This window comes from Pleurodeles waltl, chromosome 1_1, assembly GCF_031143425.1.
Source record: "Pleurodeles waltl isolate 20211129_DDA chromosome 1_1, aPleWal1.hap1.20221129, whole genome shotgun sequence".
NCBI classification, from domain to species: Eukaryota; Metazoa; Chordata; class Amphibia; order Caudata; family Salamandridae; genus Pleurodeles; species Pleurodeles waltl.
The window spans coordinates 947,213,379-947,235,056 of record NC_090436.1 but is presented as its reverse complement, the minus strand read 5'-3'; the positions used below and the strand labels follow the sequence as shown (position 1 = coordinate 947,235,056).

At 42.0% G+C, this 21,678-nt stretch overlaps 1 protein-coding gene across 1 annotated transcript in view; it reads left to right on the top strand.

Moving 5' to 3' along the window:
- The window catches only part of LOC138289686 (alcohol dehydrogenase 1-like), a 271,379-nt gene that overhangs the window by 29,001 nt on the left and 220,700 nt on the right, over positions 1 to 21,678 (top strand). Inside the window, exon 2 of the mRNA XM_069230192.1 lies at positions 9,194 to 9,295. Coding sequence (XP_069086293.1) covers positions 9,194 to 9,295 — 102 coding nt within the window. The remainder of the gene's footprint in view (positions 1 to 9,193; positions 9,296 to 21,678) is intronic.

Sequence of the window (21,678 nt, the reverse complement as noted above, 5' to 3'; positions counted from 1 at the left end):
AGACATTTGGTAGTCAACATCATAGGTCCCTACGCTGTTTTGCCTCATAAAGAGGCGTTTCAAATTGTGATTATTGCAGGAAGGTGAAAATTTTTGCTATGGATACTGAGATTGAGTTCATGAATGATATATTCTTTAGGTAAGTATTACCAGAAACCATAGTTTCTGAAATGGTCTTTAGTTTGACAGTGCTCATTTGGGAGTTTCACATAGGCACATAGTTGTTTTCCACTCTGAAATAAATGGCCAGGTCGGGAGGTTCAGCAAAGTTACTATGGAAACTGCACAGTTGATGTACAAAAATGTGTTGAACTGTAAGATGGGTCTTTAAGAGATGTCATATTACATGACCAAGCATCAGGGTACATGGTATACCCCTTTTCAGTTACTGCATAGGCAGTTACCTTGTGTGCAGCTGTTTTCCATGCTGGTTAGGAAGGAAGCACAAGATTTCATAGGACACATATTAAGGAGAAAATGAAATGTTACATGGACAGAACCTAAGGCAAACTCACCAAGGTAGGTGTCAGAAATGACAACTAGTAGAAGTCAAGTAACGGACATATGTGGCAATGGTATTTCTGTGTGGTTGCAACCCGTGGAAGTTATACAAGTTTCCTAGATAGCAGTGAGGGAAAGATGTGATAAGGTCTGGAATCTAGTAAGAGTATCTGTTTACAGAGGTTGTGATAAAACATCTTGATCATGGGTACACAAAGGTGACGGTGTATTTTTGGATTTCGATATTGAAGACCAACGGCCAAGAAAAGGCTAGCGGAATTGGACTCATAAGCCCTGTCGGATTTGAAGCGCCAGACTGCCAGGCTGCCTGGTAGCAGCAGCCTGGCGGTAGCGGCATTTCCACCGTGGCATCTCTGCCAGGGTCATAATATGGTGGGCGGACCGCCACTACCGCAGCGGTCCGCCCTCCATCCGTGAGTCTGGCGGTCTGTGGACCGCCAGACTCATAATGAGGGCCTTTGTGGTGAGCAATAAGTGAACTATGTTTCCTTTGGGAAGGTTTGAGGGAGTTATATTAATACTCCTTACTGTTATTTCTGGCAGTATCCTGTTTCCTGGGTGGAGGATGGCAAGTGTGGAAGAAAGGCGAATGTGAACAGCATGTGGTCAGTGTGTGGGGTGTGTGACAGTTGCGATGTTGGTAGTTTGAAATAAGAAGTTGCAGTGTGCGGGTCTTCCCTTTTTACTCTGTACATTTGTACAAATAAAAGTATATTATATCCACAGACCAGCATTGTGGTCATATCACACACATATGCATTTAGTTTTGTGTGAGTTTAAGTATTTTTTGCTTTTAAAAGTAAAAGCACTAACTGGACATTGGTTTATTCAGTACTGTTGTATGGTTTGCGGAGTTCTGAGTTTCTAACCCACACCAACTTGTTGAGTAAGCCCTGGATAGCTATACTTTGCTATATGAGGGACTAGTGCTGAACGGTAGACACGGCTTCTCAGTTTGAATCCAAAGTGGATTGGTCCCAAGGCACTAGAAATACAACATTACTGTTTCCACAACGGGAAACAAATGATTACCACAAGGCTGTTGGAACCAGCTCCCACATTCTCACATAAACTACAATGGAGCTGCATTGTTGTTCCTGACGTCTCCAGAAGAAACCAGATATTCTACTAACCATCTCCACCACACCACCTTGTTGAGTAAGCCCTGGATAGCTATACTTTGCTATATGAGGGACTAGTGCTGAAGGGTAGACTCGGCTTCTCAGTTTGAATCCAAAGTGGATTGGTCCCAAGGCACCAGAGATACAACATTACAGTTTCCACAACGGGAGGCCAGTAACAAATGATTACCACAAGGCTGTTGGAACCAGCTCCCACATTCTCACATAAACTACAATGGAGGTGCATTGTTGTTCCTGACTTCTCCAGATGAAACCAGACATTCTACTAACCATCTCCTCCACACCCAAAGGTATCGCTTTGAAAGCTTCAATAGATGCAGTGCCAATCACCCCAATAGCATGCCATGCACACTCTGTGCCTGCAGCAACACAGTGTGCACAGTGTATCATGATGGGCTGTAGAATACCTACTCATAATATGGCAGCCTCGTCCCAATATAGTGGCACAGTAGCATGGACTGTTGGGTGGTGCGTGTTGCAGTAACAGTCAAATGGCTTATCATTGGCCTGGCAGTCGCAGTGAGGGCACAGATAAAAAGACTGAACAGGAGAATGAATGTGATGCCTGTAGGTTATTTGAAAATGTCCATTGTTGTGACCTTCCTTAGACTGAGTGGAAAGGAGTTTACGCATAGGAATACCAGAAAAGAAAATTAACTGCATCTTGAGGCAGCATACTGTGGTGTGAGGTTTGTGTTGCAATATTGGTTTTATGATAAAAGGCAGTGGGTCAGTGTATCTTTAGAAGGAGTTGTAGTTTACACTGAGCCAATCAGTTTGACCTTTGTAGTAGCAAATAAAGTGGATAAGTGGTTCTTAAGAAAGTAAAAGAGGACTGAGACGCTAAAACGTAAGACCTTTTTCAGCTGATTTGAATGAGCAGTGACAGAGCCCAGAAGAAGAAAACAATAATAGTCCAGCTTGTTGAGGATTAGTATTTAACAGGATACAGTCAGAGTGCAGGGTGAGGTGCAGCCATATTTTGCTCAAACTCATTAAATAATAGAAGACAGAGATGTTGGTTGAAGTAATAAAGATGAATGATTTAATTTGTATGTCTAAGGTTACAAGCGGCAAGTAAGGAACAACACAGTAGATAGATTTGTATGGAGCTGCTAAGGACAGGTAAATATTTGTGTTTTCAGAGTTTATCGTTAAGATGATCGTCCGGGTATAGGAAAAAGCCTTAGGAGCCCAGGGAAAAGCTTATAAACATAAACCGACAATATGCATTTAGTAACGATGCTACAGGGTCCTGTTGCAATTAGGAAGGATGTTTCCCACATTTGGGCCTGACAACATGACATGCTCTGCAAAAAGACAACGCCACAGAAAAAGTGCCATAGAAAGTTACTGCTGAAAAGGATGCGAGGCCAAGAATATAGAAATGTGTTTAGAAGACAAATTCCACATGCACAGTGACTACCCCATAAGTTTGACTAACCCTATTGCACACTATGCATTAAAAGACTGTGAAACAGAAGCAACCCAAAACGACAAGTTGCTACCAAACACCCGTAACCGCAGAAAGGAAAATTTGTTTCAGAGGCAAAGTTGAATGATGAATTAACAATGATTATCTGGATAGCTGAAATCACTGTTATCCTACTTTTTTATATTATAGATATTTTATCTGAGCACTGCTTATGGGAAATTGCAAACAAGCATTCCTCCTTGAAACACAAAAACACTAATACAGTACCGTGCAGTAAATTGCATCCGACTTAAATGCTGAATTATGTTCAAAGTCAAATGCATGCATCTGAAAGAATCTAACTGTCAACAACTGCAGTGGGTAACACAAAATTGTACACATCTAGGACAAATTATGAACTCCTTTTCTTTGAGAGGAACGGAAGAACGAGAATACGACAGGAACTCCTTGGAAGTACCTTACATGTTTGGAATGTCCTATCAACCGAACATCAAACCGAGCCTGACTATTGGCAAATATGCTGAAAAATATAAGCCTAATAGTTTCAAGACAAACCAACCTTCACGCATTGCACTCTCCCACCTTCTTCCAGCTGAGAGGCTCTTCCTTTCTTGCGCATATTTGTCTTAAACAATACACTAGCACTGTCAGGTGATATTGCTCACCTTGACTTATGATAAAGTACTCAAATGCCCTCTTGGACCTGGACAAATATGTAGAAGACCTTTGCGTGAATTAATAAAAATATGAAAAGAACAATTTATTGCAATTGTCTGCATCAATTTGCACGCAAAGTACTACGTGGACAAATATTTGGATCTACAGTATAATTTGATGTAATTATTTTTCAACATTTTAAATGGCAATAATTATAGATGAAAAGTATTGTGAGGAAGTGAATTGTTGTGCAGTGACCCGCAGTCTAGTCCACAGAGATAAACAAGGAAATACAGTGCATCCCTGTCCTTTACCTTTGCACTGGCGCACAATTGACTGCCTAGCACCAATGCAGGCACCCTGCCTGTGTTGCATGCAAAATTGTTTTTGTGTAGCAAAGGGCACCTTGCTGCACAAAAAACAATCCCAAGAGGCATTCTTTCCATGTGTGCTGCAGAATGCAGCATACATGGAAAGAGGAAAAAACAAGGAGAAATGAAATATTTCTCCTTGTTACTCCACCCCTGGCAGGCGTATGGTTTTGACCCTGCTCCAGGTTTACATGATTAAGGAAATCTGGAGCAGCATCAAAAGCCTACCTGGCCAGAGTAAGGTAACACAGTGACTTGTGCTGCTTTGTCTTAGTCCGTATCTATGAAGCCATGAAAAACCACAAAAGTGACTTTGTGTGGCCTCAAAGATACAGGTGAGAGGTTTGCGCCGCCGGAGCTTCAAAACAAGTGGCATTCCGGTGGTGCAAACCTCTCATAAATAGGCCCCTAAGAACTTAAGTCTAGATGTACTAATATTAGGAATACTGATTTCCTGATTGCAATTCTCTCCGAATCGCAATTAGGAATTAATATTCTTAATGTATGAAATGCCTTTGAGTTTCATAAGCGATTCCTAGTGGGTTGCAAATAGACCTACCACATGCATATTAATGAGGTAGATCGCAATTTGCTACCCATTAGGAATTGCAGCCATCAAAGGGATGGTGGCCTACTGGGCTCAGCAGACCACCATGTATGTGATTGCTTTTTTAATAAAGTAGTCTTTTTTCTTTCTTTTTTTTTTAAAATGCAGTCTGTTTCCTTTAAAGGAAAACAGGATGTGTTTAAAACATTTTTTTTTTAATTAAACTTTGCAGTTTCAATTTTTAAGAGTAGGCAGTGGTCCATGGGATAAGACATTGATATATAGAGTAAATTAAATCTGTAAACCACCATGCAATGAATTGCTTTTAATGTCCATATCACAAATTAGAAACAGCATCATTTCCATCCTAGAAAGGGAATGTAGGGGAGCCAAAGCACTGAGTAGGAGCTGATGTAAAACAAATGCTTACAAATGGCCGTGATGAAAAGTTGTTTTATATGTATTGAGTCTCCAGAAGCATAGGAACTTCTAGGAACGAAAATAACTAGTAGGAGGGCTATATAAATTAATCACCGTGTTGCTGTGGGCAACGGGAAGGAAGCAGGTAAGTCTCACTACGCTTAGACACACATGGGGCGCAGGGGGACTGGAGGTGCCTCACTTAGAATTATACTAACTTGCTGCAGAGCTGCAACATGCAGTGCACTGGTTTGCTGCTGCTGCTGAGAACTAGAAAACACACTAATTAACCGAGGTATGGGGACCACTCCCTACCGGAGTTGTTGATGATGGGCTCTGGTGTCCCAGCTGGCTACTGGCTGTAATCAGGCGGTCTTGTGAGACATGGGAACGAGTGGTTAAAAGGGTGCTGTGTAAGGGTGAACTTTGCCCCAGAAACACCTTAGTGGGCTCTCAGGCCCTTCCTTCAGATTGGCAAATCAATGTATTTGGCTCAGTGGCGTGAGGGGGATGCAAAACCTTAGGCGACTTATACCGAGAAGGCCGGTTTATTACCTTGCCAGATGCCCTAACCACCTTTGTACTAGACTTGGGCAGTTTCTTCATTATGCTACTATATCAGCAACAGCCTGAACAATTTGGCCCTCCTTCCCGGAGACAACCCCAGAGTCCCAGATACTGGGGGCCTTGTTGAACCTGGGGGGATCAGGGGAGGGTGGGGAGGAATGCAGGTTGCTGTCACTTCTCTATAGAGCATTACGAGAGGATCTACCGATGGGGGCACTCCCAGTGTAAGAAAAATGTCAAACCTTGCTGGAAGATCCCATTGCACTAAAGGAATGGGTCACTATTCATGAAGGGGTTAGGACAGTGTCCTCTAATGCCCGCTTTAAGTTGACACATTATAATGTCATACACCTGGCGAACTTATCTCCTAAGACCTTTCATGTGATCTATCCAGCATGGCCCTCACCCTGTCCGAGATGTGGCCAAGTGGACGCAGATTTCATACATATGATGTGGTAATGCCCGGATGTCGTAAACTATTGGGAGGAGATCCTGTTGCCCTAAACGAGGCCACTGAAAGCACCTTTCCTAGGGAAATGGACAATGCCTCTTGGGACGGGTCCTGATTAGAAAGAAAATGAAAATGAGCAGGAAGTTTCTAATGTTGGGCCTTACATTGGCTAAGCGAAGGCTGGCGATAAGGTGGCTGTCCCCTAAGGCTCCCACATTGGTTGAGTGGAAAAAAGACATGGTTGAATAGGCGAATGCAGGATAGAGCCATATGCATCAGACCCGCAGGGACACTAAGGGCCATATTTATACTTTTTGACGCAAAATTGCGCTAATGCAGTTTTGCGTCAAAAAAATTAGCGCCGGCTAACACCATTCTGAAGCGCCATGCGGGCGCCGTATTTATTCAATGACGTTAGCCGGCGTTAGCCGCCGGCGCTGCCTGGTGTGCGAGAAAAAAAACGACGTACACCAGGCAGCGCCGGCGTAGGGGGATATGGAGCTTGGGCGCCAAAAAATGGGGCAAGTCCGGCTGAGGCAAATTTTTCGCCTCAACCCGATTTGCGCCATTTTTTTCGACTCCCAACCCCCATTGAAATGACTCCTGTCTTAGCAAAGACAGGAGTCATGCCCCCTTGCCCAATGGCCATGCCCAGGGGACCTCTGTCCCCTGGGCATGGTCATTGGGCATAGTGGCATGTAGGGGGGCACAAATCAGGCCCCCCTATGCCACAAAAAATAAAATAAAAAAAACATACCTGAACTTACCTTAATGTCCCTGGGATGGGTCCCTCCAGCCTTGGGTGTCCTCCTCGGGTGGGCAAGGGTGGGCAAGGGTGGCAGGGGGTGTCCCTGGGGGCTTGGGAGGGCACCTCTGGGCTCCTTCTGAGCCCACAGGTCCCTTAACGCCTGCCCTGACCAGGCGCTAAAAAACGGCACAAAAGCGGCCGTACGTCATTTTTTTTGACCCGCCCACTTCCGGGCGTGAATTTTGCCCGGGAGTGTAAATACGGCGCACATGCCTCGGAGTCAATTTTTTCGACGGGAACGCCTACCTTGCATATCATTAACGCAAAGTAGGTGTCCACGCTAAAAAATGACGCAAACTCCATGGACTTTGGCGCTAGACGTGCCTAACGCCAAAGTATAAATATGGAGTTAGTTTTGCGTCGGAATTGCGTCAAAAAAAACGATGCAATTCTGGCGCAAACAGAGTATAAATATGCCCCTAAGCTTGCAAATGACTTGTGGGCCTGGGCAGCCATGCTAAATGACCTGCTAGACCCACCCCCACTGATATACCACAAGAGGCGGGGGCGATTGGGTAGAGCCCAGACATGGAGGCCGGACACATTGACACTATGGAGAATGAGACTGGCTCTCCTGACCTATCTGAATGATGTAACATATGGAGGGTAGAACTGATGCCAAGAGGGGAGTTGTAGCGGAGGGAAGGACTCACACTCGACAACAAATGTATGTATCATGAATACTAATGTTTAATATGCCAAATTGTACCTTTATGTTGTATTAATGTTGTGGGAAAAAAGCCAATAGAAACCTATTTTTAAAAAAACTAGTAGGATCGCTGTTAAAGCGATATTTTGGGACAAAATGGGACATATGCGAAATTGTAAGAACATAGCAACGAGAAATGAGGTAGATGTACAAAGACATTGAAAAACAATGTGCAACAAATATTCAAGTGTTGAAGCATAAATTAAAAGCAAATGTGAAATGAGACAGAAGGTTTATAAACAAAGGTGACAAAAATAAGTGCTTTGGATTACAAGTGATTTAGAAGAAAGAAAAGTGAAAATCCTAATATTGGTATTATAGGCGTGAAGGAAAGTACCAAAAAAAACAAAAGTACACAGTTCCAGCCAATAGACTAGTACAAATGTATACAGTAAGTAATATAGTCTATGAATCTGCTCTTATTTGAACAAGAGCCCTCACTCACCAAATGGTGACATGCTTCATCATCGGGCTTTTGCTCCTCGTCAGGCTGGCACTGCAATGCCTGATGGGCCGCTCGTGGGGGCTTTTGCCAGAGATCTTTTGAGTGTAAACAATGCCGGTAGCTGAGTGCTGGTATGTGGGATTGGTATATGGGTATGTGAAAATAAAAATGGCTAAAGGTCTGGAAATATCGTATTTAATCAACCCAGACCCCTGTCATGATTAAAAACAGAGTGTGGGTAAGGATTAGAAGTAATGTCTAGTCCACCCTCGGAAACAAAAAAACTGTCAGTCCCTGAATTGGGGGAATGTGGAGAGTTAGAGTACAGAACTAACTATACTTCTATCATCGGGGTCAACATGTTTCTTGCAAAAAATGTCTGTTAAGATCAGTGCGATTTTTTTCAGGACCAAAAAACGTACCTAATCCACATGTTATAACCCAATACGGGATTTCTTCGTACCACAAAAACCCTCCTTGTATTAAATGATGGGCCCCATCGGGATAGCGATAAGCATCAGTGGTCCATGCTTGTATAGACAAACCCGCTCGTGTGGATAACCTACCCCTGCTCCGCCACCGGGTGGATAACCTACCCCTGCTCCGCGTCCCAAAAAAAAGGGAAAGTACACGAGCAGTACTTACTGGGCCACTTTATCCAGACAGTATAGCATGATGTAGACTTCAAAAGAAGGAAATAAAGTGAAAAAAAACAGAATACTGTGACAGAGGTTTCTGATTGAAGGTGGCAGAATGTGTTAGTGTAAGTTAGGGGTAGCAGGAAATCATCTTTTCTCAGGCGAGATCTAAACACCTACAGATGATCCTCTTGTGTACATCAAGCAACAGCAGTGGCAAATGATAAAACAATAGCAGGACGCCATTAAGGTTGGAGATGCACTTATTTAGTCACTTGATTAATTATATCTTCATATACTTGCTCGAATCACACATTATCACGGAAAGGATTAGTCAAGAAAGGGCGTTAATGTGACTTGGTCAACACCCAGATTATGGCTTCAATCATGCTTACCCTAGGTGTAAATACAATTGTAGATTTGAGAGTCTCTGTGGTTGTTCTAAAATAGTAATAATTACTTATCATGTTTTCTTTGTCAGATTATAAGGTGCAAGGCAGCGATTTGCTGGGAACCCAACAAACCTCTTTCTATAGAAGAGGTAGAAGTTGCTCCACCAAAGGCCCATGAAGTACGGATTAAGGTAAAAATAACATTCAAATCAGTACTTTATGTGGGCATGAAACCAGAGTCGTACTGGCACTAAGGCAACCAGGCAGTGCTCGATGGGCTACTCTCACAGCTCAGTTAGTGGGTCGTTTTTTAGCAGTTTGCAGACCTGTTTTATGACTAGGTGGGACTTTTTTTCTGTTGATTTCAGTGATATTTCCAAAAGCATTGCCTACAGCAGAAATAAAAGCATGCAGTCTCCCATATGTTGCAAAATGCACATACAGCGTGACATTACAAGTTCTTAAATGGCCTGATTTGTAAAGGTAGGCCACTTTTTCAGCTATCTTGATGGCTAATGGGGGCTCTTTTATTATGGTACCCGGGCCTATTTTTTGTCACAATCCGACGCTGCATGAAACTGGTATGAAACTATCAGATGTACCACATGATTCAACACATTCTAGTATTGCAGCTGCAATAACATATCCAGGGCCATTGTTATGAATTCCCGATTTTCCTTATTAGCCAAAAAAAGGCAAACTGTTTAGTCTGCAGTGAAAATAAATTATGTTCTCTGCTCAGACACGTCAAATTTACTATGAATTCAAAAATTATAATCTGGAATTAATGCATTTTTTTGCACTTTGCAATAGCTAAGTAGTCACTCTTTACCATCCAGTTTCTTAGAGGATTTTATGCCGTTATGGTATAGCGATCCCAAATGCACTCTGACGTCTGATGGAATTAATAGAAGGGCGTTTGTCTCCAACAGGAAAGACACACCCCGCGCATATTGATAGATTTGCAACTAGTTGTAAACAAAAATGAATTCGTCACATGAAAATAATTTGTTTGACTGTTGATTGTAATAGGACTTTTTATGCATGCCAATGCTCTTGAAGCAACGGTTATTTCAAGAAAACACTGTGAATGTACAAGTGTTCCAAATATGTTGCATCTATTTTTAAAGGTTGATGTCTGGAATCCTGTAGAGCCTCCTACTGGTCACTTGAATAATAACTATGAGTAACGTACAAAATAGTTTTGAAGTGCGTTCTTGCTGAAAAGGGGTGCTTCTAGAAATCGATGTTGTATAAACACAGAATAAGCCCGACTCAGGGCTTGGAGACAGGATTGAAAATATACAGTAGATTGAGTGCGATGTATAAAAGCGATGTGTCTTCTGTAACAAAAAGGGCATACATGTAAATTTGTATACTCCTTAAGGGAGCGTGGGCTGTCTTACACCAACTATTTTACCTTGGGGGGTATTAAGGGTAGAAATAACAGTTTTATCTTTGCTTCCAAGCAACACAGAGCAATATTTTCAAAAATGTGTCTACACAATGGATTTTGTTGCCTTTCTTTGGAAACCCTTGTATTGTGGTTCCGTGTGTATCAATTCGTTTGTGTTAAAATGGTGGAACAGCTAAATAAGAACTTCCCAAAAATGTGCCACATATTATGTTTTGTATAACACAATATGATCACTAACATATCTTTTCTCTGCCTTCAGCTTCCTGCATTATAGTGTCCTGCATGTCTAAAAAATTTCAGTGGCCACTAATATAACATGGAAAAGAGTTTATAAAACCCTATTTTATCTGCGTTAAATGAGAAAAACATTTGGATACTAATGTTTCTTTATAAGGTGTAAAATGTGGGAGTGGGCGATAAATTCTACTCTGCCATTGGAGTTGGCAGATTTTTGGCCACTCCACGTTATGCTTGTAACAGGGTGTTCCAGACAAATTCTTCCAACCGCTGCATGGCAGAGTTTTTTCTCGCATGTGGTTTGCCAGCTGTATGTTGCAGAGCGAGAACTGGCATTCCATAGCGTGATTTTTGGACACTAGAGGAGCACCCAGCAAGGTTTGCTCACAGCGGTGAGAAAGCTATCACTCGAGTAGTAAATCTACTCGAGCAGCAACAAAAGCAACTCGAGCAGCAGTGCCCTCTGAAGCGCTGCGTGGTGCAGTTTGTGCTTCTTTTTTTCTGAGCAGTTCGAGCTTCCGGCGCTAAAAATCAGCACAAGCAGCGCAACATACCAATTTCAACCCATTCGTGGAACTCTGCGGAATCTTGCAGAGTTTTCATGTAACTCCGCAGAGTGAAACTCCACGAGTTCCGTCCACCCATAGTACAATGTGGAAAAGAATTACAAACAAGTTCTGTACTTGCCAGTAAGGAACCTGCACTTAAATGAAGGGTCAGGTCACAAATAAGTTTGACTGTAACTTCTACTTGCAAGCAACTTTTACCATTGTGTTATTAAAGCAGACTTGTAGAGTTGTAATGAGTGTCAATTACTTGAGTTAACCATAATGCTCTTGACCTATAAACTGATCTCATACTATGTGATCCTAGGCAAATATTTTATTTCACTGACTCGCCTTTTTGTACATTATTATGTATCAAATATGTGAGTGCAGTATGTCTGCTGAACAAAAAACTCTTTTGTTTGACTGAACAGACTAACCTTTAGCTCCTTGTATAATGTTGAATCTAACCCAAATAAACATATAGATAAGTGTACATATGACCCCTGACTTGCTTCTTAGTTCACTAATAAATAGCACTGTCATCAGGGCGAGTGTAAGAATGTTTCTCAGTTTATGTTTAAAAACTTTCATTTTTAATAAATATATTACTAAACCATGATTTGGTAGTACACTGCCTTTTACAGCCAGCACAATTTGAATTGAAATAGCTACAAGCTTTTACTGTGAGATGCAGTTTTACTGATAAAAATATATAGTGTACCAACATTAATGTGTAGATATCAAGTTTCAGCTAAAATGTATCATTTGCATATCACCAAGTGAAGCGTTCTTATGTGTATTGTTCGACTTAAAATGAATGCTTCCATTACATTTCATAATTACAAAAATGTGCTTTTCTAATTGCTGATATATTTTGAAATATTTTATACAATTTATGTACAAGCTATTTAAACGTGTCTTGGAAAAAATTCTGCCATATTACAGCGTTTCATTTCACCCCAGCATGATTTTCAGACAGTTCACTTTACTAAATACTCTTACTTGTCAGTCACAGAAAGAAAAGTAAATATCACTCTCCATTACACAATTAGCAGCAATTTGTAAGAAGCCATAATCTGGCATTTAATATCTGCCTATCAATACACAGAAACTGTGATAAGACAAAAAGAGGATTTAAAGGCATCTTGATTGCTCATTCACACTTTGAATGCACAGAACACCTATTCTTAGCCAGCTAAAGCTCCCTCGTCAAAACAGACTAAAATAGCTTGCTGTAATACTATCTAACTCTTCATAGTGAGTAGAAGGTTTGAGGCCCTTTGTGCATATTTGTTGTGTCGTGCTTTGTGGTGGTAATGTGTTTTGTTGTTTGGTCGATTTTTGTATGGTTGAACTGCATTATTGCATTGTGGTATTGTTATGTTTTACTGTGGTTGATGTGTTGTGCTCTGTTATATTGTTATTTCGCATTGTGATATCCTATTTGTAGGAAATTGCCATCGTATTCTTCTAGCCTCTCCATATGTTTGCCCTATCTACTTTGCCGGCTTTAGATCCATGGGCACTTTCCCTCTCCTAGCCAGTAGTAAAGCATCTGTGCTCCCCCTTTAAACATGATTGACCTGGCTTATCCATAACTGACACATTTAACATGCCTATTGTCACGGTCTGCATGATGCTTCTCACCTTTGGCTGCAGGATTTGAAAGGATACCCGGTCTTCTGCTGGTTCTGGATAGACCAAGATAGGGGCGACCGTTTCTAGTAGCCATGATGCTGCTTGACAGGAAAACGCCTAAGCAGATTGTACCCTCCAGAAGGAGTCCCGGAGGGAAAAACCCACAAGTGGGAAAAAACCTCAAAAACAGGAACTCCTGAAGTAGAGGAAAAAACAGGAATTAAAAAAGGAACAAAATGAAAATTCTCAATCAGTAACAGGAACAGGAAAAATAAAAAATCTCAAACAGCAACAGGAACAGGAAAAAACACGACTAACAGGAGCGAAGATCACCACCAAGAGGAAGTGTTTGCAATGCAAAGCAGATCAGGACTGAGTGACTTATATACAGGAAGTGACAACACAGGAAAAGGAAACAACGCCATCTTGGATTGGGAAAAGGCCCATAGAAAAGAATGGGAAAAAAGTAGCATTATAAGAGAAAAAAGGCATGCTGGGAAAAAGGAACAGAACAAGACAACATGGATCCCTGCAAGAAGACAGCATGGCGACCAAAAAGAAGAAAAAGACAAGAGCACAGAAAAGACAGAAAAAAAGAAGAAAAAGAAAAAAGGAAGGAGTCCACCACCGACAGGAAAGAAAAATATTACAAGGCCAGGTAAGAACGTCACGACCGGTAGCAGAAAAAATGCCTCCTGGCACGCATCCGAAACGCAGGACAAAAACGCAGAGGATGGCACTCTGATAGTCGGAGGTGCTGTCCGACCGCAGTAGTAAACAGAGATGCCACCGTTAAGTGCGGCGTCACACCTATATGTCCCTAGTATATGATGTAGAAAGTGCATCCAGGGCCTGTATGTTAAATTGTGGACTACAGCACATATTGTGCCATCCAAACATAGCTCAGGCCTACCTTGTATAGCCTGACCACTGCAGTCTAAAACCTGCACTGTGATCTGTCAAGCTAATCCTTTTGGTAGGAATCTTTCTTTTAAATATGAATAAGTCCCCCCAAAGGAGACTTTGCAACTCTCAAAGCAGGGTACATGGTACCTAAAAGCAAGGCATATACAGTTTTAAAGTTAACATGTTCTTACAGTGACTAGAACTCAAAAGATATTTTAACTGTAAGAAGACTATGTAGCTCAAAGGGAATAATCAAAAGTGGGACTAAATATTAATTCTACTTTCTCTGGATTGGTACCAGCTAGTCCTATGATTAAATCAGTCTTTTAAATATTTATTACAAGCCTCAGTTAATGATGAAATTGGATTTTGAATAAATATTAAGAAAAAGTAACTTTTTGAAAGTTATCTTTTCCCTGCTGGAAGCTCCTGGATGCTGATCTACATTTGTTCTCCAGCAGTAACCCAGTGGGGGATTAGCCCTGATGAGGTGTGAAAACTCCCAGAGGAGAAACAGTGGCTTGGTTATGGGTGGAGGTTTTCTACCCTTGGCAGGAAGACTGGTTGGGATGTACCTACAAACTTAATTTACTTGACAGGGGCCTTCCATGTCAAAAGCATATCTTAAGTGACACCAATTTTTGTCCTTCCAGTCAGGCAGAAACCCAGTGGGGAAAGAGCTGCCCTCAGCACTGATTTGCAGTCACAACAGAAGAGGGGACTTCTCATTATCCAGGTCACACATCTGATTGGGCGCACAGGCTCTGCACAAGCATAGATGGGTTGCCCCATCTTGGATTTTTGGAGTGAAGGGCACTGTAGGAATTTTTGCAGTAGGGCAAACATGAACTGCTGCAAAAGTGGGTAGGGTAAACCTCAGAACATTTACCTGATTCAGTGGGGAGGGACAACATTAGTAAACTTCACTCATTAGCTAGTAGCAGGCATAAATGTGACATCCCGAAGCACCAGCCTCAGAGCACTTTCGGGACCTGAAGAAAAACAGAAGACTGTGCCTTCTGTCTGTGACCTGGAGGAGTCCTGAAGGTCTGGATCTACTCTCTCTTGCACCCAGGACAAAGAAGTGGACTCCAAGAGTCTGCTGACTGACATTCTGTGTGCTTATTGCACTAGAAAAAGCTGCAAGAGGCATTTTCTTGAAGTTTCCAGCTGACTTGTACCAACTGGACCTGAGTTCCTGGGACCCTTGGCTGTGTCTAACTGGATTTCTCCTACCACCACTGAAAACTGGGGAGTTAAAAACGTTTGGACCATAAGTCCTTTGGATGACCAGGACAAAAGACCCCAGCTTATCCAGCCATGGCTTGACCGCGCTGGGCTAAGAAATCTAGGGGCATATTTATGAGCCCCTAGTGCCACCAGAGCCTCACTTTTTGTGACGCTCCGGTGGCGCTATGCCCTGCGCCATATTTACAAGGTGGCGTTAAGCCACTTTTTGTGGCTTAACGCCCCTTGTAAATACAACCCTTTAACACTCAGCCCTTTGTGAGGAAGGGGCGTGAAAAGGGTGTTGCTTGTGGGCCTGCCACAGAAACACCCATTGCATTTTGAGGCTGCCTCAGATTTACGAGTTTTTGTAAACCTGAGGCAGTGCCAAAATCTAATGCCATCCCAGAGGTGGCGTTAGGAATAAGAGGAGGAATACTTTTATTCCTCCTCGTTTTTTGCTTTTTCTATGTATGCTGCATTCTGCAGCATGCATAGAAAAAGCAAAATGCCAAACATGATTGTTTATGTGTGGGAAGGTGTCCCTTCCTGCACATAAACAGTCATTTCAAAAAGACACTTCGGCACTTCTGTGTGTGCTGCATTTTGCAGCACACACAGAAGCGCTAAGTCGCCATTAGTGATTGTTTATGTGCAGGGAGGGACACCTTCCCACACATAAACAATCACACCCCTTAATACAGACATTGCACGATGGTGCAAGGATGCCTGTGTTGGCAAATAAATTTAGCGCCAGCGCAGGGGACAAAACAGGGGTGCGCCATTTTCAATTAAATATGGTGCATCTCTGCATTGTGAAAATGACAGAGCACGGCGCTGCCATTTTTGGCTCAGCTTCGCGCTTCGTCATTTTCCTCTATACATGGGCCCAAGTTTCTCCCTCACTAAGTTTCTCCATAGCATCAAATCCCATTCAGCTGACCCTCAAAAAGATTGCAACCAGCCTCATAGAGCTCTACATCTGCATAGTTGCCGTGCTGAAGGATTCTGAGCTCTATAAAAGAGACTAAGCATGAAGATAAAGAATAATTCCGCCATGAACTGGTTGGCGAATTTGATAGAAGCTCAGCGTTACTCCCCTCATGCAGAGATACCTGAATTTCACCAACTCCACAAGCGTAATTAAATTTCTCCCTGGGTCTAGTAAAAATATTGACAAGCGAGGATGAAGAAAGTATCCGTCATGCGAGTGAACTTCCTTGGGCATAAAATATGAGTTTCCCGTGCTCTGAGCTTTTCCTGCCAAAACCAACAGCTTCAGTGGTACATGCCTATCTGACTTATCAAAACTTAATCGAATACGCCCCTCTCCCTTGCCACACTGAAGGATTTTAACTTAAGAGCCTGATTCAGATTTCGGCGGATGGGCTACTCCATCACAGCAGTGACAGATATCACGTCCGCTGAATTCTAAGTCCCATTGTTTCCTATAGGAATTAGATTTCGGCGGACTGGGTATCTGTCACAGTTGTGACGGAGGAACTCTGCCGCCCAAATCTAAATTAGGCCCTTTGTCCAAAAGTAAAACCTCAAAAAGGCCAAACTTGGTTGGTGAATCTGACCAGGACTCCATCGTGGCCAGCCTGAAATATTGTCTAGGTCTGGGTCTCTTGCGACTAATGACTACCATTGGTGCTTTGCACTTTTGGTGCTATTTTCAATTAAATCTTCAAGAATTCAAGTGTCCAAGTCCCCTTTTTAGTTTTTATTTTATTTTCGGGTCATTTTCCTATTTAATTGCATTTTAGTTTTCATAATTTTGCTTGGGGTTTTTATTGTTTGGCTTTTTGCCTTCATAATTGCATAATTACTTTACACATTGCCCTAAGTTAAGTCTGTCTGCTCTGTACCATGGAAGTTGAGTTCAGGTAAGTAAAGCGACTTTGGACTTTCACCCTAACAAGAATTGTGGTTATTCCTTGAGTTAGGCAGTTGCCCAACCCAAATAATAATTCAATTTCTTTCATTATTGTGTTGTTGTGTCTCGTGCTCTGCAAGTTACTTTAAAGATGATGGAGTGCTCTTCCCAGCTGTCAAGCTGGCGGGTTCCCTCTGACCTCATTGAGATGTTGCAGTTCTGCGGGCGATGTTCTGGTGCCGAATTGCTGATGGAGGGAGCACGTTGCAGGAGGCAATGCACATTGTACAATGGCAGTGGCTATGGAATAGAGACAAGTAACACACATCCCATGTATCTTAGCCATGTGTACACCTGCATAACACACCACATATACACTATTTTCCTTTGCCATTGCACCACAACACAACATTTACATGTCAAAAGCACACATTGCCATACATCCACAACACAACATACACACACTATTGATACAACACCCACATACAAACCAACCACGACCAACACAATTTTATTCACTCATCTACACAAACACAATCACAACAACAAACATCACAACACCCACAATCAAACAACAACACTTACCTGAATGTTGGACGCACCAACACAACAAACCATACATATACGGCAAACACCCAATCCGTATGCAGGTGGCACACATACTGACACAACCACATCTCCTGCTCCCTCTACCTCAGCTAGCCAGTCCACTCACCCCCTCCCAAATAATAGCTTTGAGGTGCCAGCTGTGTGCACAATTGATGCCCATTTATGAGGAGGACACCCCTGAACTATAGGCAGGACACAAGTGAAGGGCACCACAGGCAGAGTGAATTGTACCATCCAAATAATTTTCACGGTCAAATAGAAGTTACATTGCCATGAAAAAACTGGAGTAGTAGTAGTACATGTCTGAAGACCGGAGTCCAGCTTTCACACAGAGTATCCCACATTGTGTATTGCACTACAAGTCATTGTGTCATTGGAATTGAACTGCCGTTCGAGTGATATACATTTACTGGCTCGCAATTGGAAGCACAACATACACTTAGAGGTCCCGTTGCAAAGTGCACACATAGACTCAGTTTACAATTATGGTGTTCTATTTATTTTGGTGCAAGCATTCATTTGTTAACGAATATTAATACCAAAATAATAATTGTGGATGTCATCAGATTCTTTGATACATGTGTGTTTCCAATAGTGTCTCACACAGATGTTTTGCAGACATTTGCATGCCACAAATTGTTCTAAAAAAATACTGTGACATGTATATACTGCTCTGGTTCCAAGCTCATGTTGAGTGCTACAACATCTTTCACTAGTTATATGTAATGCTGATCTTCAAGTCCGGCAATGGGGGGTTGTGTTTCCTTCATGGTCCAGTGGCAGCAGCAATGGCAGGTCTTGTCCAGTCGTGTCAGTTGAAAACAGAGGTGGAAATGGGGAAAAACAATAGTTTTTACCTCATTTCAATTCCAGTCCACCAACTCCGGTGTGGAGGTAACACTGCCACAGTTGTCTTGGTGGGAAGGCACTTTGTGATTGGCTCTGGAACACACGGATCCAGGACAATTGACATTATTAGTCTGTGATTCGTATTGGTGTGTCCAGTCCTTCAATGAATACCTGCATTACTCGCACCAGAATGGGTTCAGAGATTAAAAAGGCAATGCCATCAAACACAGATTAATGTGGGGGAAGTAGCGGATCTGAAAGAAATGCTACCCAATGTTCATGTAGTTCATACTTTGGAGCATCAACATGTTGGAATACATGTCACAAGCAATACCTTGGCTGATGAAGCAGCAAAATCAACAGTAGCTACTGCTTCTGTTGCTGCAATAACTTGTTCACGGACGAGGTTGGATGATGAAACATTGGCTGCTCTGAAAGCTTCAGTTGAAAGCAAGCCCATGCCAAAGGCATATCCTGCCAGATATTCCTACCGCATATCTAGTCTAAATACCTCCCTAATAACAATACCAGGGTGGGTGGTTGTGTGGTCACCAACCAAGACCAAAGACCTGAGTTAATGAGGGCAGCGCATGAGGGAGTTGCTTCTGCCCATGCTGGTGTGGCGACTACTATTTCACTAGTACAGTCACTTTACTGGTGGCCAGGTCTGTACAGTCAGACCAAACAGTATGCCCTTTGCTGTGACATCTGTCAGCAAATAATAGGATACGCCATCAAACGCACACCCCAGACACCCCTCTTAATTTCCAACAAACCTCTGCAATGTATGTACCTAGACCATTGTGGTCCCTTGACACCTGATGTTGCATACAAATACATCTTATTCGCTGTTGACTCGTGCTCCAGATTTCTATGGGATTGACCTCAGCGCTCAGCTGACACTCAAACTGTTACTAAAGAATTGCAAGTCTTTATCGGCAGATATGCACTTGTGGTTTTCCACTCAGCCAGGGCCCTGCTTTTGCCTCATGGGCATTCAGGGACACCTTGGCTTCGATAGGCGTCCAACTGTACTATTCGTCTCCATATGAACCAGAGGGAAATAGTGTTGTGAAGCAAAGAAACCAAGACTTAAAGCATTCCTTAACATCAAGAGTATTAGTCACGGGTCGTAGTTGGCTTGATCACCTGTATGGAGTCAAGAGAGCACTTAATAATCTGCCCAGAAGGTTCCTGGGTGGGCAGACGCCATATGAAGTCCTGTTTGGAACACAAATGTATGTTCCAGATCTTAATGGTCCTGGCGCGGAGGACGCAGACACACCTTTTGACATAAATGAAGTGTCACTGTCTTGCACGACTTAGAACAGTTCAGTGACAACTCATTTGCCAGTGCCACCTCCTCAACAATAAGGGATGCACCAATAACACCTACCGGCTGGATTCCAGTAGTTGCGGATCTAGTGCGTGAAAGCATTGCTGTGAAAAAGGAGTTTGGCCTTCTTATTGTGCACTGGTTCCAGTCCTGGAAATACAGGGTAGCAGAACTGTTACTCTACCACCCTGCCTGGTTTTAAAGAAAACCGCTTTGTCTCCATTGACAATCGACAATGTCAGGTTACATCATATGGCCGATCCTAACCAGCAGACCTAAAGGACTCCCTCCCACTACAGACCAGGATGTTCCTCTACAAGTTTTGAGCAGCAATGCTGACACTTCCCTGTGCTTGGGGAGGGTGGAAGGTGGTTTTCATTAGTACCACTATCTTCTTGTACAACACAAAATGTCCACAACAACGAGCACTTGTTCTCAAATTCAACACAAATCAATCGAATCATTTACTATGAACCACCAAGGGAGACTTCTGCCAGTTCTCTTCTTCCAAACACAGCTCCAGTTTTTGCACAAACTATTCTGGATATTTTGCTGATGTCAACGACTCTTTCACCAACTCATCTGCCTCTTCTGCAACAAGACTGTCAAAAGCACACAAGCTGATAAATTGGTTCAAAATTAACTATTTAATTAACCATGTAACTATCTGTGGCTCTTATTAACTGTACTTGTCTTCCTTCTTGGATTGGGTTTGTCATTGTCTTTTTCTTATTAATACATGGCCATTACCTTCCTGAATGCTCTTCAGTTCAACTGGTGGATGAGGTCCTAAAACCACATCCCTTCCATAAGGTCTGTTGTGATTTGTCCCTAATGAACATTTCAGCTATACCAACAGGGCTCGAAAAATCTACTGGACTACTCACTATGGCGAGTTTTATTTTAAGAGGTCGAGCTATTTTTAGATTCCACTGACCCCTTTAGGTGAGTAGACAAAGAACAGGTGTTCTGTTCAGTCAGAAACTGAATTAGCAATTAAGATGCCTTTAAATCTTATTATTGTCACATTTGCTCTGTGTTCATAGACAGAGGTCAAAAGTCAGTTTGTCTTCTTGCAATGCAAATATTTTTCATTGTGACTAAAGAGTTCCAGGATTTTGTAAGGTGAACTGTCTGACCTATGTGAAATTAAAGGCTTTTGGTATCAGGTTTTTACTAACATACAACATTCATATAACTAAGTCAACTCTACAAACATTTCAAAATATATTTCAGTAGCTGTGAAAGACCATTTTTTATACTTCTGTGTGATGAAAAAAATATTTTCATAGGATGAAAAAAAGTCAGAACACTTTTCTTGGTGATGTGCGAATGATAAATGTTTTCTGAAACCCAATTTTCACAGATTATGAATGCACTATATAGTTTTATTAATAAAACTGCAAGTTAGTGGGAAGGTTTTTGGGCATTTCTTGGAAATTTACTGTCTGTAAATGCCAGTGCGCTGTCACATCATGCTTTTGTAACATATTTATTCAAATAAACTGAGAAAACACTCGGAAAAGTTTGAATATTTTTCTGGGCACAATGTTAAAAATGCTGAGTCATAATTTTTTTAATTGCCTTTAATGGAAATGCACAGTGTTTTATTGACTGATACCAAATTGATTTATTTTGATTCCTTTGTTTCCCGGTGGGCTATAGAAGGCTTTGAATATTGACTGAAGTCGATTGACTTAAGCATTGCATGGGGAACTAAAAATTGGCAAATAAGGGGAAAGGAAGCTTTATTTAGAGCATGACTGATACCTGTACAAATTATATTTTTAAATGAAACTGTACATCTGACAAGTTGTTTAGGCTTAGCAAAAATTAAGTAATTACATTCGTCCAGTATCCATGCTCCTGCTAAATTCTATAAACGGCAAAAATACATTAATGCAGCTGAAGATCAACTTGATGGGTGG